This window comes from Cucurbita pepo, chromosome LG13 (assembly GCF_002806865.2).
Source record: "Cucurbita pepo subsp. pepo cultivar mu-cu-16 chromosome LG13, ASM280686v2, whole genome shotgun sequence".
Lineage (NCBI taxonomy): Eukaryota > Viridiplantae > Streptophyta > Magnoliopsida > Cucurbitales > Cucurbitaceae > Cucurbita > Cucurbita pepo.
The window spans coordinates 9,176,129-9,193,905 of NC_036650.1; the positions used below are offsets into that span (position 1 = coordinate 9,176,129).

Below are 17,777 nucleotides of genomic sequence, written 5' to 3' on the forward strand. Positions count from 1 at the left end.
CATGAAGCCGATTATTATTTTCATTCCCCAAAGCTCAATTTCAGCCCTGCTTGGTCCTTAGAACAGAAACCCACCCGCATTTAGTCCATGTGCTTTCCTTCCAGAGATTTACGTATTTGTAGTATGATCGTCGGTGTCGAGAACCGAATATGTATTTACGTAGACGTCGTCAAGGAGGATACAGTATGAAAATTGTGGAGAGCTCATAATCCACTGATACCCCCAGTAGGTAGTACTTACCATTTGCGCTAACTAACTAGGATTAGCAAAGAAAACTTACCCAATGCCATTTTGATTGATGTAGCCATGGAATTCAACAAGCTTTCTGGCAGTTCAGAAGGGGGAAAAAGGGGACAAAAAGCGATGAACTTGCAAAAGCCAAGGGATGAGGAGGCCTCGTAAGCTTGAATTTTATTGTAGTAACTAATTGCTCTTCATTCATCTTTCTTTCCCTTTCTTCTTTCCTCTCACTCTCACTTGTTTAAGCTTGGAATACTCGGATCATGTACATCCCTAATTTCTTACGCCATTGGTACAAAACAAGTCTCGATTTTAAGATACTAAATTATATTATATTTTACATTATATATCCGAAAATTGGGAAAAAGAAAATCCCAGAACACACTTCTTTCCAAACTCCAAACACCAATAATCACGACGTCCGAGCTTTGAGCTTCCTGCGAAAGCTATGCAGAAACAGAATCTTCTTCAGCACCTTCATCATCACTACCACACCCGCCATCCTCGCCGACAGCAGTGCCACACTACTGCCGCCGCGCCCTCCGCCGTCTTTCTTTGCTTCCTTCGACTCCGAGTATTCCAGTTCCGGCAACCTCCCAGACCCATATCTGGAACTCAAATTCTTGAGCAATTCTTCATTGAAGTCTTCCCACAGCACATCCATCTTCTCATCTTCTTCCTCATCGCTATCATTCCTTCTTTTTTCCGAAGAGCCAACATTTCTACAGCCACCATCTTCTTTCTCATGGCGGTCCGTTGGTTTTTGTGGCAGGCCCCTTAGGGGAGGTGATCCAGTAATGGGGGTGGAGCCGCCATTGATGGGTTCGAAGCTGAAGTCTTCTGGAGCTTCCATGGCGGTGGGTGGATTTGATCACAAAAATTGAAACTTGGGAAATGAAGAGATGGGAATTAGTTAATAAAATGGTTTGATTAAGTTTGGGGTTTGAGATTGTTTATAAATTGGTTCAAACTCACAAATGGAAGTAATTACAGCCATATGAAGCAATCTGGTTTGTGAGTTGTCACTCCTCTAGTTTAAGCAAAAGCATTGAAAGGGCGGGTGGGCAGCCCTTTTTGCATCTTTATACTTACTTAAAATTTAGTTGCAAATAGAACATATTTCTAGATTACTAAGCTATGCTCAAATTGTAATTATTTGTAATTTGGTCATATATTTTTTTAGGTAAACGATTGGAAGAGAGGAGAATAGAGAACGTTAATCGATATTTTATCTACTTAATTATGCTTGAATTAACATAATAAAATAAAGAAATGAGAAGTTTTTCATGAGCAAATCAAATCATATCAACAAGTGAATTGAAAAAATTTGAATACATTATCTTGTGGATGAATAAAAAAAAAAAAAAAAAANGAATGAATAATTTTGAAATATATAGGTAAAAAGGGTGTATTTGGGCATTGCAAAATATGTTTTGAGAAGAGTGGCGCGAGATGGGCACGCTTAAAGCCACACACACACACACACACAAAGGTGGCATTGATTCCAATCAAATCCTCTCTCTCTCTCTCTCTCCATGGATTACGAAAGCAAGTGTTGTGAGGCTTCTAAGTAACAGTACTAACTCCCCATGGCTCTTCTTCTTCCTCATCTCTTCCCTTCTCCCTCCCTTCATCATTCCAAGTCCAGAGACAGTCCTAGAGCCTTTTCTTCTTCCTCTTCTTCTTCCGTCTCCCTCGCCGGCGTCCACACCCCTCAGCCTCAGCTCCAGGGCTCTCCTCTCGCCTCTCCTTCTTCTTCCCCCGGTTCCCGCTCCGATGACCCAAGAGACCACTTCTATGTCAATCTCGGCCTTGCTGTCAGGACTCTTCGCGAGGACCTTCCTCTAATCTTCGCCAGAGACCTCAATTACGACATCTACAGGTACTTCTCTCTCTCTCTCTCTTTCCGATTCTGGGCCTAATTCCCTTGTCTTTTTGGCCGTCTTACATTGTTTTTGGGGTTTTCCAGGGACGATATAACCTTCTCTGATCCTCTGAACACGTTCAGTGGGATTGAGAGGTACAAATTGATATTCTGGGCGTTGAGGTTTCATGGCAAAATCCTGTTCCGGGAGATTGGGATTGAGGTGTACAGGATTTGGCAGCCTTCTGAAAACGTGATACTCATCCGGTGGAACTTGAAGGGCGTTCCTAGGGTTCCATGGGAGGCCAGGGGTGAGTTTCAGGGCACTTCCCGGTATAAGGTGGATCGAAACGGCAAAATTTACGAGCACAAAGTGGACAATTTAGCATTTAATTTCCCCCAACCACTCAAACCGGCTGCTTCGGTGTTGGATTTGGTTTCTGCGTGCCCTGCAAGCCCCAATCCGACGTTCTTGTGGGGAACACAGGATTTGCATTACAATAGCTCTTCCTGGGTGGAGCTTTATCAGGCAGTGAGGACAAGTGTGGGTGGAAAAGCCTACTTGATTACACAAGATGGATTTCTTACATGTTCATCATAGTATATATATACACATATATATTCATCTATATTTTATATTCTGACAATTTATTGATGATAGCAAGCAATAAGAGTATAATAAAACATAGATCTCCAATTGAAGTGGGTGGCGACAGAGTGTGGTTTGTCTTGATGTGTTATTTGAAGCATAGATCTCCAAGGAATCATCATAGGTTTATAATTGCTTTTTTCCTATGATAATTGCTTTTTTCATTGCAATTCTTGGTGCATAAGGAGCTAAAACTAATAATTCCTATCTTTCATCTCTTGAAAGAGCTTCATTGCTGCATGGTATCATGAGAGCTCAAATGTAGCTTAGAATGCTGCATCTATAAATAACGCCCTGCTCCTTCCATGACACAGTCCCATCAAGACCTGGTTCAATTTCTCAGCTTCAACCGATCGATCACACTTCCCGACTCATCTCTAGCTAGACCCATTGCCACTGTTATTTCCAGAACAATGAGATCTGATAAAACTATGATTATCGAAAACATGTGGTTTTAAAACAGATTCCCCTTGAAAAAGAAGGCACAGTATACCGAAGAAGATGATATGATAATCAGTAAGCAATGCTCGACATGTCGTACCATTGAGAAACAGAAGTGTGTGATTATACAGTAACACCTCAGAAAAACCATAAAATGTTAACCTGTCCGCACCAACTGACTGTCCGTTCCAAGTTCAAGGCAAAACCTTAGGACCCCAATATAAAGCCATTGTTTCTATTTTTCCTCTAATTTGGAACACAATCTTACAACAAAATGTGATACACCAGCTACGATTTTCTGGTGGGGGTGATGATTTAGGGGAAAGGGTTGTGTATTAGGTTCCATGGTAAGTTGTACACAGCAAATTAACTAATGATAATGCCTTGGCACTGAAATGTGATAGATGAGTGAAGGCACAACACAACCTCGAGCATCGACCAGAGATTTTCCGAAGAACTGAAAAGGAAAGCAGTTGTGCATTACTGAACATGAACACGAACACGAACACGAACACGAACACGGCTGCATTGGCGCCTGCAATAAGAACACTAGCACTTTAACATTTTGTGAATGGAAATGTGATGCACAAAAAGAAAGCTCAGAAAAGAAGGTACTGATTTTGGCTTCTGCTTTTGCTTACACATTATGCTATCTTCATTTCTTGCTCTTAGTTCTGATTCCTCAACTTTAAAAAGTTCTTGAATATTTCCTAATTTCATACATAATTGAAGAAATGGACACTAGATCCTTGTTTAGAGCGGAGCCACCAACGATCCTCTTTATACAATCCGTGAGTCTTGTGTAATAAAGGAGGAGTTGGGTCAAAGCCGCCCTTAGGATTTCCATTCCACACAAGAAATTACTGAAAGAAGTGATGACATCTTTGTGCATCAGTTCAATTGCAGCTTTCCATCTGCTCGCAAAGTCCTTTACAAGGGGCTCTACTTCAGCCACAGTAATTGGTCGGTCGGAATTAGAACTTAGGTCCTCCGCTGAAAAGGAGAATTTCTGATAAGTTCGTTACTTTAATAACCGACGGAGTGACTAGAAGTCAAAATAAACTTTGTTCAAGTACTTACAGCCACGGGTTTTAACGAACTTGATAAGTGAACTGAAATGCTCTGCTAAGAGTTCTTCCTGCATGAAGGTATTATATCTTTAAATGACTCGAAAAGAATGACAAGCCATTCTAGGACATCATATTTTTATGGAAAAGAAAAAAAAAAAAAAGAGAAAAAAAAAGGCGTGAAGCAGAAGGCATGTGCAGATCAAATAGGTACAGTTGATATCTTTTGATGGGTCCAGACACTTTAGTGGTAGCTGGACCGCATCTCACAAATCACCAATCTTTTTCATTCAATTAAAAAGTAAAGCATTAAGAACACGACAGAATGGAGGTTAAGCCATTTTAGCTATAAACTGCAGCTGCAATCAAATATCAATATCAATAATGCGATCTATATTTTAGAACCATTCTAGGATATTATAATCAGCAAGTTACTTGCCACAAACAAGGCTGTGTTGCTCTTCAGCAGATCCTCGAAGTGCACCAGAATTTTCCCACCCTCCGGACCAGCTTCCTGAAATCAAAGTAACACCAATAAAATTTCGCATTGAAGGAGATTCTGTAGAGCCATGAACAAACTCACGTGCTGTCCCGCCAAAAGCAAAATTTGAACAAATAATCTTGTCCAAGAAGTTCTTTCTATTATCTTAATGAGGGCTTTAAATTTATGTGAAGACCATTTCTTTCAAATGAACTCTTGGAAGCACCATTCTTCTTTTTTAAAAGGAAATGGAGCGCGACTGCAGATTTAATAGAAAAAAGACTTCAAGCCATAATGAGGATAGGTTACCCTCTTGGGATTGTCTTTCTAGCTTTTGTGAAATTAAAGGATTGACATTACCTACTGTCTTTTTACTTCATTGATTTCATTAGAAGAGAGACCTTGAGAGCCAAACCCTACCTTCAAGACGGAAATTGTCATGTCATAGTTGTTTATAAGAAACACTGTCTGCGATTTAGCTTTTGTAAAGGCTTTGGCAAGCTTGATAAGCAAATCATCAATTGCCATTCTTAGCCGCTCCAAGTTTAAATCAAGCTGCAACCATGACATTGCATATACACAATAAGTATCAACCTAGTTAGACAGTGAAGACTTGATAAAAAAAAAGTAAAGGTATCCCAATATTGTGCCTCTTGACTGACCTGTCCATCTCCATATTCAACATTCAGATGGATAAGTGAAGCTGTAAACTCAACGTATCGCCTCATGACATAGTGAGGATGCACATCATCTTCCCACAACGTCTTTACATTTGCATTCCTCAGACTGCTGAGGTGCATGTCAAATACCATCTTAAAACGAGGCCAAAGAGCAATATTAACCTGCTTAGGATAATCCAACAACCAGGTTATGCAGTTCGTAAGCAAGCAATACAGTTATCACGCAACTTTGGATTTGAAAGAAATATAACATTTAAACATTGAAGTTCAAAATTCTCTCCTTTCAATTTCCAATTCAGCAAATCAGTTCCACAGTTATTTTAGTAACTATAGAAAGCTCACACATAGAGGAGGTTCTCGATCATAGACCATGTAAACCGTAGGGGTCCATCAACTAACACCATCAAGAATAATGTAACTGACATCTAGAAATTTAAGCAGATGTCTAAACTTGTCAAGAAACACAGACCTTGTCTAAATATGAATCCAAGCAAGGTATACGCCTCCGTGACATGATGAGCTGGATATATAAGCTTTGTCAGCAAATGGATATATCGTAGGTAATAAAAGATGCAACCAAGTGAAAGAGGTTGTAGATGTGTTGCAAGATATTGAACAAGTTGGAAAGCAGAGAAGATCAAATAGAAAACCGAATACATGATTCTTATCTTAAAAAAGCAACTGAATATGTCGCAAATAAATGTCATAACCAAGTTGCATTAGCAGGCTTTTCTAGAACAAGTATCTAACATATCCTAACAAGTTATGCAACTCTAAAATCTAATCAATGATTGTGGGACATCTTACGTACTTCATCCTTTGAAATTGAAAAACAAATTAAAAAAAGGACTCGAAGAGTTTTAAAAAAAAGACTANTAATTCTTTAAAGTTTAAAATACATAATTATCAGGGAAGGCATGCTCTTAAAACTGAAAAAGAAGTCAACTTGATGAGTTAATTTAAATAATTAGAAATTTCAGAAAATGATCTAAATCGTAAGCTCCATCTTGACATATCTTCCTCCCAATATCTTCTAGTTAGGGCCTATTTCCCTAATTGAACTAAAATAAAAGCCTAGAAGCAATTCCTTAGTTTATTGAGAAGCCATGTAATTAAAACCAGATTAAGATAAGATCATGTACCTGATGCTGATGAATGATCAGAATCATGAGCATTAGACCAATTGCATCATAACTGTTTGGAAGAATTGAATTGAAGTATTCATCGATGACAGCAAAAGGACCTGATTATTTGAGAACGAATTTCAAACCATGTTAACCACACCAAATCACTATAATAATAGGAAATGAAGTATCTTTCATTCCATATCTTTTCCTTAGAATAAAAGTAAAAAAAATGATGTTTTTGCATTAATATGCATTATAAATTTGAAAAAGAAAAAGGAATATAAGACCAATAGCACAACTTTATTGAAAGGTGAAAACTCGTAATAAAATATTCAAACTCATATTGCAACATAACGTCTGTACAGATAGTTAACTGTCAATAAGCCAAGGATTTCTATCATAATTACCCGCAAAGATCTCATAAAACATAGATTGTTCCCCAAAAAATTCATCACAAAAATTATACCTGTGAAAAGAATTAATTAGAAAATTGACAAACTTGCTACAAATAACATTCTGAAGATAATAAACAAAGGAAGAGTAAAATGCGAAGTACTCAGAAGAGGCAGTGTCCATTAGAAGCTTATGTAAGCTCCTAAAGAGAACTTCGTAAGGATACTTAATTGAACTGGCTTCAGCTATATGTGGAATCAGTGCAGGTTCGTCAACTTCCTGAATGGAGTTCACACCGGGACATGTAACAAGAACAATTAGTAATGCAAACTTATATACAGATGTTATTTAACACATGTGAATGTACCCAAACTCGTTTGTTCTAAGTTCAAATACTTCTTTAATAAAAGATGATAATTTAAATCATCTATTTCTAGTACATCAAAATGAAAGTATAATCTAAAAACTAAGGAATAAAAAAAATAGAAGCTAGCAAGTCCCAAAACTTTCAATTTTGAGTCTAATAGGTATTTGACCTATTTGACCTATTTGACGTATTTTAAATCCACGTATTATTAGACAGAAAAATTTGAAAGCTTCAGTCACATTATACACAAAATCCATAGATCTATTAATTTTGAAAAATGTCTGCATGTCAAGACTTAAAATTGACAGTTCAAGAACTTATCAAACACTTCTCAAAATTCAAACCTATTAGACACGATCCTTAAAGTTCAAGGCCTAAATTTGTAATTTAACCAAAAACAAATACACAACTTCACATAAAAACAGTTGGTCAACAAAACTCAGATACTAGTTCAAACAAGAATGAAGAAATGAAGAACTATGAGAGTAAAGAAGCCACAAGTTAGAATTCAAACAAGAGTAAGAGAATAACGTGATCGAGAAGGTTACAAGAGTTAAGAGAGTAATAAAACCTTCAATATCTTTATTCTATCACCAAGTGCAAAAACAGCAGATCGGTTCTTCAGTGGTTCTCTTCCTCTCAAGAAAAGACCTGAACTTCTAGCCTCGACGCCAATCAGATCACTAGATGTCGCTATGTCTAACTGTAGTTTCTCTAGTGCCTGTATGTAGGCACGGAAATGTGCACTCAAAACCTGAAAAACATGAATACTAGTTTTAGTACATCAATAACTCAGCACTCATAGACAAATGTTTTTCCTTTAAAAACAGGAACCAATTTTTATTGATGCATGAAAAATTGTCACGCGGAATGTTGAAAAGCCAATATGTAAAGGCCAAATAATACATGCTGAGTAATCATTATAAAGAGATCAAAAACTAATTATTGTTGGTCCCATAAATACTCTAAATATTTATTCTCATCTTCAATTGAATAGGCATTGGAATAGTGCCAATGACAACGTACTGCCATATACATTCCAAAATAAGTCATGAGAATATTCATAGACTTGAAGCTTGTAGAAGATTTGTTCTTTGTATTATGTTCCAGTATCTTGAATAGGAAAATAATCATCATCCCTTGGACCATTTTTATACTTTGAGCCCTCATGGCACTCAAGAGAATATCGAGAATGATTTGTGGAACCCACACTGATGTAATGCTACGGATTGTTGCCTTTTATTTTCTTTTCTGTTATTTGTTTAAGAAATAACAGTATTCTGATAAGTCTGATAAATCCACACTGAAGTAACCCACACAAGCTCTAACTTTTGGACTCCTTCAATGTCATGTCAAATTTTAGTGTTCTGATAAGTCTGATAAGTCCAACGTGAGTTGTTATGCTCAACTGGCAGTAGATTGTTAGCATTGTATGTCAACTTGCATCATGCCAGCATCAATGATTTGGAACTCCCAGGTCAAAATAAATCAAGATAACCAGGAATTTCCCGTACATAGAAACAACTCAAAATAATAATCTAATATTATGAGTAATATTTTGTCCAAGGATTTGAATTGGCATGTCTTCCACAAAGGTTCATGTAATTAAACCATGCATGATATTAAAAGAATAACTGATTTCTTCTACAATTACCTTGTTCATTGTATCGATATAAGCTGTCCGAACCTCAAGATAAACTTCTTTGCTATGATCCTTGAGGAAAGAAATAACATACCTACATTATCATTAAGGTAGAAGAATCTGAAAAGATATTCAATGATAAACCTCGGGTAGATAAAAAGAGATGCAAAATCATGGAATAATATTGAATTTCATGGATCAAAAATACCAGGGTAAGCAATAAATGGATCGTTGTTGAGGCACATATTGATTACTACTTCATTGTGCATAAAAGACACACATTATAATTATAAAAACAAAGAACAATCAATGAATAATTCAACTACTAATAGAAGAAGAAACACATCAAAATATTCAGCAAGCAATAGTATAGTTTGTGAATCTGCTCTCTAAATTACGTGTAGAAAAAGGAAAACAACATCCTAATTTCTGAATCAGACTGGAAGATGGTAACAAATTTTCTTATGTAATAATAAGTGGAAAGGCAGGGAGGACCGCAAAATCTATTTTATGGGTGCTATACGCATACCCCTGATTGTAAGAGAAACTGCAGGGCACTGGAAGACATGTGGAATGAGTTGGAGCAAAGCTGAAAAACTAAACTTCAATGGAACTTTTATGAGAGGGAGGAAAGAAGTGGTTTCTTAGCACAATTTTTGACAATAGCAGGCCATGCAATATGAAAGATAGAAGAAATGGAAGATTGACGAAATAGGGTGCATGATGTATAAACTCATGTCCGAAATTCTGTTAGATCAGCCTGAATGTTTGCCAAATCAACTTTACTCTCTCTAATTGCAAGACATAAATGGTATATGGAACCCAAAAGTGAATCCATATTAATTTCCTCCCCCAGATACATGCATGACAAGCGATGGCAAGGCAGGAATCCTAGACAATTAGCTTGGTCTTTAAATTTGGAATTTTTATCATCCCAGTGGTCTTGAAGGGTGGTTCCTCCATAACCTTTTGTTGTTCATGGATTAAAGAACAAGGTCATGAGTTCACAGCTCATTGTGGCTGGTGTTATCTTTGGCAAGTCTGGTTTCTCTTGGATATCGCTGTCTTGATGGTGAATAGATTGCAGATGCAATCATATCGCTGTCTTGATGGTGAGTAGATTGCAGATTTTTAAAGATTATCCTGATTAAGCCATTCATGATCATAATTGTTTTCTGACGCAAGTTTATTGAAAATCTTCTACGTGTTTTTTTGGCTGGGAAGCATGCCTTAACCTCCCTTTTTTTTGTAATGTATTATTTTATAATTCTATCTCTTCCTTTGAAAAATATATGTACTGAAAGTTAGTGGAAGGTGTACTAACATTCTGAATCTGTTTATTCCATACTTGGCGTCTTTTCATCAGACTACAATGAAAAGGGAAGTATGGAAAGTGGAAAATTTTAGACTTACTTGTACTTCAAAAGAACACTCTGTTGAAGGATCTGAATATTTGTCTTGGGTTTTCTCAAAGCATGGAGTTTCTGGACAATGAAGTCAAAGACCTGAAAAATTATAACATAGACAAAATGTATAATTATTCAATAATATCCTGTCAAAATAACAAAAAAGAAACAGAAATTCAATAACTGATACATATGCACTTAAATTGGAGTCCTAGCTGCACCAATTCAAAATTTATAATTTATTGTTCAATCGATGGTGACCACATCTTTCATCTCTAATATGAGATAATCAAGACATCAATCTCATCTGAACATTATCGATTGGAATGATGGATAAATCCAAATAGGCATACATGACCTACCAGACTTCAAGAAATATAACAGAATAGTAATACCTTGTCAGTTTTCCTCATGTTATATTCCTAGTCTGTCAATTATGTTATATGCCTAATCAATTCAGAACTGACATTTTCATTCTTAAACAAATTAGAACAGAAAGAGGGGAAAAAATTGTACATTGTTTCTAAAATACCAAAGTCATTTCTGGTGTTATAAAAGCTATTCACAGTAAAAATGGAAGGTGATTTCAAATTTAATGGTTTTTCTACATTTTTAACTACTGCTGTACTACAAGAGCCCTGTGAATGAGGTTGGAGTAGATAACATACTACTTTATAAATATCACAAAGAAAACACAGACTAACATTTATTTTCAAAGGAATATGGCTGCTGTGAGACAGAGAACAACCTTAGACACTGCTTTCTGTCGGAGTTTTTCAAGCTCCGGTTGGACATCCTTAAGCGCTTTGGAATTTTTTATCATTGGATCCACTTCCACGACCACCAGCTTCTTACTTAGAATCTCAAGAGTTCTTAAATATTCATCATTCACCTGAAGAAAGGAACAAAGGTTCACTGAAATATCCAACATAGGCATTTCAATAACAAAAAAGCGGGGGGGGGNGAAGGAAGCATGAAGAAATTTCAAATTATGCATCACAAATTATGAAAACCAAATTGAAGAAGGGATAATTTAGCTCCCTTCTATTAAAATGAGTATAATTTATTCAATACTACTCAAAATATATACCTTTTTAGTTGCAAACAGAAAAACTGAATTAATAAGAACGACATACAGCAGAAACTCCAAAGAGTTAAAGGTGTCCAAAACAAATTTAGAGCAAGAACAATTATGAGTAACAAAAAATGCCAAACTTCAAATGGAAGAAGTGAAATGTACCGATACCAACAATACCTCTTCATCAACAATTATGTCTATCATTCTTGGAGGAACAATGATCTCTTCGACGAACTTTGCCAATTTTGATTCTGCCACCTGAATAAGAACATAAAGCCTAGCACATGAGAAAAAAAAAATGATAGGGTAGAAAGACAGAATAGTGCTGTATGTATTATGCTGAGTTAAAATAATGAGCAAAACTAAACAAAGATGCAATTTGTCTTTTTAAAAGAAAGCAACTGCTACAGGAATTCACATGAATTCTCACTTACAGAAGCATTAAAAAGAAAGAAGAAAGAAAATGAACTTTTCAGGATCCCATAAACGCATTTACTGAGTTCAAATAATGAGCAAACTAGATGAACATACAATTTTCTTTTCAAAAGAAACCAACTGCTATATGCATTCACATGAAGTCTCGCTAAAATAAGTATTAAAGAGAAAAAAGGAAGAAAAAAGAAACTTTTCAGGACCCCATAAATGCATTTACTGAGCCCCCAATATTTCAGGTTCCAAAAACAACCTATTTTTATAAGAAAATGATTATTTCCTAGTTAAAAAATTACAAAAGGGGAGGAAAGCTAAGCCCAAAAAGGTATCATTAACAACTTTCAGAGTAACAGATGAGAAAGCGCATACTATCTAGAAAAACAATATGCTAGTTCCCACCTGAAAAGCAACGCCTAGAATGAAAAATGATTTCTAAAATAAACTAGAGACGAACACCGTAATATCACAAATAAAATATAGCAGTCTTATTAGAGAATAAGCAAAGTTGCGAAAAGCTTGTTCTCGGGGACAAAAAGAAAAGGAAAACATTTTAAGTCTTGAACTGCTACTCCAAATCAATGTCAAATGCATAGTGCTCATGTATTTAGTTAACTTATAGTTCCACCTAACGAAGATTATAACTAACTAATATTATCAAAAAATACTCTCTCCCTTTTTTACTTTCTTTCTTTCTTTTTTTTTTTTTTTTTTTTTTTTTTTTTTTTTTTTTNAGAAGAAGAAACAAGAATTTCATCGATGAATAAAATGACCACCCAATGGTGGATTACAAAAATGATCTCCAATTGTAAATTAAAGAAGAAAGACTAACTTACTAAAATATGATAGTTAAGAAGTCCAAAATGCCGTAATAACGATCATAGCACCTTAATTTCACTTCTTCCTATCTCTTAGCATTTTATATTAATATAGTTGTGCTTTAAAACTACAATAATGTCCTTATAAGTTTCTGGAAAATAAGAATGTATCTGATACGTTGCTAAATAAAACAGCAATGGATATTGCACGTAAGCAAGCCATTGTAAACGCCTATTGAGACTTAAGACTTAATTGTTTCAGTTTTTTCAAATTACTAAAGTAATGAACTTTTTTAATCCAACCAAGAATACCTTGCGATTCTTGAGCTTCAGACCCATATCCATTGACTTCTCCTGCAAGACTTTAATGTCTGCACTGATAGAACCAATTTCGGCCTGAAAATTTTAAAAAATATACATATATTAATTCTTTGGGAAAGAATCTCTAGGATGAACAAAATTAAATAACAGAAACAACGAAAATTTTAGGGGGGAGGTGGGGAACAATGATGACAAACTCCTTTAAGATGACATAGATTAACAATAGAAATTAAATTCAAGAAGGTCGATGTAATTCCAAATGCATTCAAATTTGAGAAAGATAACATAAGTCCCATAGTCTCATTTAACGAGGCATAATCAGATACGAACTTATGAAAACAGGAACTAGATACAAATTCAGACTTTAAAGAAGTTATAATGACACAAAACAGTGCTACAGGCTAATACAACCAGATTGATGTACTTCACTAAGAAGTTTGATATTACTAGAGTGCCAGAACAGCAGCCAAAATACCTGGAAACCACTGAGAAGAGTTTCCATCTGTGATAAAATGTTATCGCAGTCACGAATTTGTTCATGAAGTGAGACTAAGTTATCACTTTCTGTAATATATTCCTGCAATTTATGAACAAAAAGAATGAGTCCTGGAATCTTCTTTTTTTTTTTCTTTTTTTTTTTTTTTTCAATTTAACAAGAACAACTTTTTATTGATTTGTTAAAAGGAAGCACACTCAATAATAGAACTAATGAACCACAAATATATGTGCATATTTCGCATGTTTGCACAAACAAGTTGAGTGTGTGCATATCAGTTATACGTGTCCATAGGTTTATGTGAAATTACCATTATAATTCAACTAGATAGATCTTGAGCTTTTTTTTTTTTTTTTTTTCAAGATAAGAGACAATATATTGAAAAGAGACTACATGCAAAGAGAAAGGAAATAAAGATATTCCCCACATGCAGGGTCAAAGAAGATTAAGAATGATCTCTGCAAGTGCTGCTAATCATAAAAAGGGAACAATTGCGATTAAATAGCTAAAATACCATCTCGAGGCATGAAAAAAAAAAAACATAGATCATGGAATTCTAAACCAACCAACAACCCAGATTATGCTTAGCAACCAGCTTGTTCTAATTAATCATACCAACTACTCCTGACATGCGGCATTTTACATCTTTAAAGCTGTCTCTGAAAGTAGAAATATTAATGAGAGCAAAAGACAGCAATAGCCAAAGCACTTTTGCAGTGTTAAACAGAGTACACATAGATGTCTATAACATTGCTTAATCACAGGCAAGGCAGGATAATGTATACACTTCTAAAAAGAAATGCATAGCAAAGATTAGAAATATTTAGAGCTAGAAATGTAAACAAAAAAGAACTAGAAATGATGACAAACCTGTATGGAATCCAGCTCAACCTGCCGCAAATTGTTTTCAACTCCCTTTGTGTACTCCCTTAGTTTTACACCTTTAGAAAGTATGTTCGCAACTACCTGATTAATAAAGAGTTAAAAAATAAAGGATTGTAATGGGCGGCAAAATTAGCTGTGGTATTTGCAAATATGTCATGCAAATAAGTAATTCGTAAATATGTCAATTTTTAAAATTTTCAGGTCCATCACTAATATACCATATATAGTCTATCAGTACTAGACTTCTATCACCGATAGACAATTTTAATTTCAGACTAGATGTCATATTCTGGGAAGAATGAAACCATAAGCCCCTCGTTTTCAAACTATATTAGAAGACCATAAAGAAGCTAAAATAATGCAACTAAGCACCAAAGAAGATTAATAGTAAGGAAAATCAAGTCAGTTTTCATTAGAAATTCTTCCAAGATTTTTCATCTATGAGTCATAATGTACAATAACACCGAATGATTGGGCACGTTATTTACAGATTATATATTTGAGACCTATAGAAAAAAATATATTTTTATTTTTATGAAAAAAACAAGCTTTCATTAAGCTGAATGAAATATTCTAAAAAAATTAACTCGACATAGTAGTACAGCCTATAGAGCAGATCATGTCCAAGTAAGGTTGTGAAAGATTCTAACAGGCGATACAAGAAATGAATAAAAGTTCACTACAAGGGATCCTGTACAAAGGAAATAAGATCTTGAAACATTACCTTAAAAGAATTGAACAACTTCCATAATTCAAAAAAAACAAAAAGTAAAAATTAATAATTAAAAAAAAAAGNAACCCAGATTATGCTTAGCAACCAGCTTGTTCTAATTAATCATACCAACTACTCCTGACATGCGGCATTTTACATCTTTAAAGCTGTCTCTGAAAGTAGAAATATTAATGAGAGCAAAAGACAGCAATAGCCAAAGCACTTTTGCAGTGTTAAACAGAGTACACATAGATGTCTATAACATTGCTTAATCACAGGCAAGGCAGGATAATGTATACACTTCTAAAAAGAAATGCATAGCAAAGATTAGAAATATTTAGAGCTAGAAATGTAAACAAAAAAGAACTAGAAATGATGACAAACCTGTATGGAATCCAGCTCAACCTGCCGCAAATTGTTTTCAACTCCCTTTGTGTACTCCCTTAGTTTTACACCTTTAGAAAGTATGTTCGCAACTACCTGATTAATAAAGAGTTAAAAAATAAAGGATTGTAATGGGCGGCAAAATTAGCTGTGGTATTTGCAAATATGTCATGCAAATAAGTAATTCGTAAATATGTCAATTTTTAAAATTTTCAGGTCCATCACTAATATACCATATATAGTCTATCAGTACTAGACTTCTATCACCGATAGACAATTTTAATTTCAGACTAGATGTCATATTCTGGGAAGAATGAAACCATAAGCCCCTCGTTTTCAAACTATATTAGAAGACCATAAAGAAGCTAAAATAATGCAACTAAGCACCAAAGAAGATTAATAGTAAGGAAAATCAAGTCAGTTTTCATTAGAAATTCTTCCAAGATTTTTCATCTATGAGTCATAATGTACAATAACACCGAATGATTGGGCACGTTATTTACAGATTATATATTTGAGACCTATAGAAAAAAATATATTTTTATTTTTATGAAAAAAACAAGCTTTCATTAAGCTGAATGAAATATTCTAAAAAAATTAACTCGACATAGTAGTACAGCCTATAGAGCAGATCATGTCCAAGTAAGGTTGTGAAAGATTCTAACAGGCGATACAAGAAATGAATAAAAGTTCACTACAAGGGATCCTGTACAAAGGAAATAAGATCTTGAAACATTACCTTAAAAGAATTGAACAACTTCCATAATTCAAAAAAAACAAAAAGTAAAAATTAATAATTAAAAAAAAAAGTGACAAGAAGATTTGCACATTTACAAACTACAATAAAATCAATTATTAATTGTTGAAATGTACAATAATATATGAAATTTGAAAATAATAGAACTGTTGGGGGCAAAAGACACTACCACCGGATACTCAATCATACAAATTTTACACCAAAGTTAGAAATAACTTACACCATCATCTTTACATTCTTCGAGTTCTTGCTGCAGTCCTTCCAATGAAATGTCTTCACTGTAAAACGGGATAAATTGATACAACAGTCAAATTTGGTAATTCAATAGTAGAAGGTAATAAATATAATAGCCAAATAAACTCATGATCATACAAGAATAAGAAACATGAGCAATGGACCTACCTGCAAGCATCCTCCTCGACAGTCAAGTCCCCAACAAATGATTCCAAGTCAAAAACATTCTTCTGGGTCTGGTTGGCTTCATCATAAGAGTGATTCTGCAGTGCGTAAAGAAGCATGACAAAATATATAATACATTGCTGTCCAAAACTGAATTGAAGTCGAGTTTTTATTAGCTAACACTACGTAGTTCAACTTCCATTCCATTATTAAACGTAGATACATTCATAATCTTCACTATTGAAAGATCTTATCGCTGATACCAACATTCCCACTTATCGTACCACTTGGAACGTGGTCGTGATTCATCCCAACTCGAATGAGATTACTTCTATGGTACTCCAACCGAAAAGCGCTAAAGATATATTAAAAAGAATATAAGTTTACTATACCACTTGGTCGATCGCAGTATCGGCCATCCCGTCCGAATTGGCCAAGAGTGCTTAACAGATAGTCCGCCAGCGCGATCTGGATTTACAATAAACCAATCGGGTCATGGAAATACCAACATCCAGAGCTTCTCACATTCACAGTTAACGATCACTTAATCATTCACCAAGTAAGCAAATAACCATCGAGATCAAAGAATGATACGCATCAATGTAAGCACAAATACAGAATTGCATTTCACTGATATATACTAGATAAATTCACACTGACCCGACACCTAGCTTATGTTTTGAGAAGCTGCCGAGATGGAAGAATTCGGCAAGGGTTTTACAGATCGGAGAGGGGTTGGAACACCGGAGCCGGCGAGCCGTTTTGTTCTCCAAATTCTTCAGTTGCGCCTCAGAATTCCGAAATTGATATCAAATAATGAAAACAACTCGATGTCGGGGATCTCTTCAACGTTGACGAGAGAATGAGAAATGTCATTCTTCTCCGGAGGATTGAATTTGTAGGCTGCTTGTTTTATCGGAGAGAAGATTCAAGCAGTTCTTGTGTATCGTCAACAACGTAGCACCCGCGAGAATGGCTTCTATTTACTTTTCAACAATCTTCCTTTCCCTTTTTCTTTTCTCCCTCTCATGAGAATTACCGCTAAAAAAGTTAACAACAATAGTATAGTTATAAATAAAATTATAATTAAGAAAATTCATACTTGTTGTATTATTAATGGAATCTAACTCCATATATACTA

At 35.1% G+C, this 17,777-nt stretch overlaps 2 protein-coding genes across 3 annotated transcripts; one reads left to right on the forward strand and one right to left on the reverse strand.

The window, feature by feature from the left end:
• The first annotated feature begins 1,719 nt into the window (after window positions 1-1,719).
• On the forward strand, window positions 1,720-2,835 carry LOC111808315. Its single transcript, XM_023694227.1, has 2 exons — window positions 1,720-2,122; window positions 2,210-2,835. The coding sequence occupies exons 1-2, from the start codon at window positions 1,830-1,832 to the stop codon at window positions 2,703-2,705; spliced, it is 789 nt and encodes a 262-aa protein (XP_023549995.1). The 5' UTR covers window positions 1,720-1,829; the 3' UTR covers window positions 2,706-2,835.
• Window positions 2,836-3,260: 425 nt separating this feature from the next.
• Window positions 3,261-17,658, reverse strand: LOC111808769 (vacuolar protein sorting-associated protein 52 A). Of its 2 annotated transcripts, XM_023694932.1 has the most exons (22): window positions 17,297-17,658; window positions 17,029-17,104; window positions 16,640-16,734; window positions 16,458-16,515; window positions 15,481-15,576; window positions 13,479-13,580; window positions 12,995-13,078; window positions 11,613-11,693; window positions 11,106-11,249; window positions 10,365-10,456; window positions 8,964-9,045; window positions 7,881-8,063; window positions 7,106-7,221; window positions 6,957-7,015; window positions 6,565-6,665; window positions 5,892-5,942; window positions 5,405-5,584; window positions 5,163-5,297; window positions 4,701-4,775; window positions 4,275-4,332; window positions 3,836-4,187; window positions 3,261-3,729 (listed from the first exon to the last, which is right to left on the reverse strand). In XM_023694932.1, the coding sequence occupies exons 2-21, from the start codon at window positions 17,053-17,055 to the stop codon at window positions 3,883-3,885; spliced, it is 2,124 nt and encodes a 707-aa protein (XP_023550700.1). In that variant the 5' UTR covers window positions 17,056-17,104; window positions 17,297-17,658; the 3' UTR covers window positions 3,261-3,729; window positions 3,836-3,882. The 2 variants fall into 2 exon arrangements, with proteins under 2 accessions (XP_023550700.1, XP_023550701.1); XM_023694933.1 differs by lacking the exons at window positions 15,481-15,576; window positions 16,458-16,515; window positions 16,640-16,734; window positions 17,029-17,104; window positions 17,297-17,658 and adding an exon at window positions 14,370-14,806.
• Between the last annotated feature and the right edge of the window lie 119 nt (window positions 17,659-17,777).

Bases quoted from the DNA above. Each gene is read 5' to 3' on its own strand.
- LOC111808315 (XM_023694227.1), top strand. From the start codon at position 1,830: ATGGCTCTTCTTCTTCCTCATCTCTTCCCTTCTCCCTCCCTTCATCAT. The intron at 2,123-2,209 runs GTACTTCTCTCT...GGGGTTTTCCAG, and splicing joins CTCAATTACGACATCTACAG to GGACGATATAACCTTCTCTG.
- LOC111808769 (XM_023694932.1), bottom strand. From the start codon at position 17,055: ATGGCCGATACTGCGATCGACCAAGTG. The intron at 13,581-15,480 runs GTTTGTCATCAT...CATAAATTGCAG, and splicing joins TTGAGCTGGATTCCATACAG to GAATATATTACAGAAAGTGA. The intron at 11,250-11,612 runs GTATTGTTGGTA...TCCTTTCTTCAG, and splicing joins ACATAATTGTTGATGAAGAG to GTGAATGATGAATATTTAAG.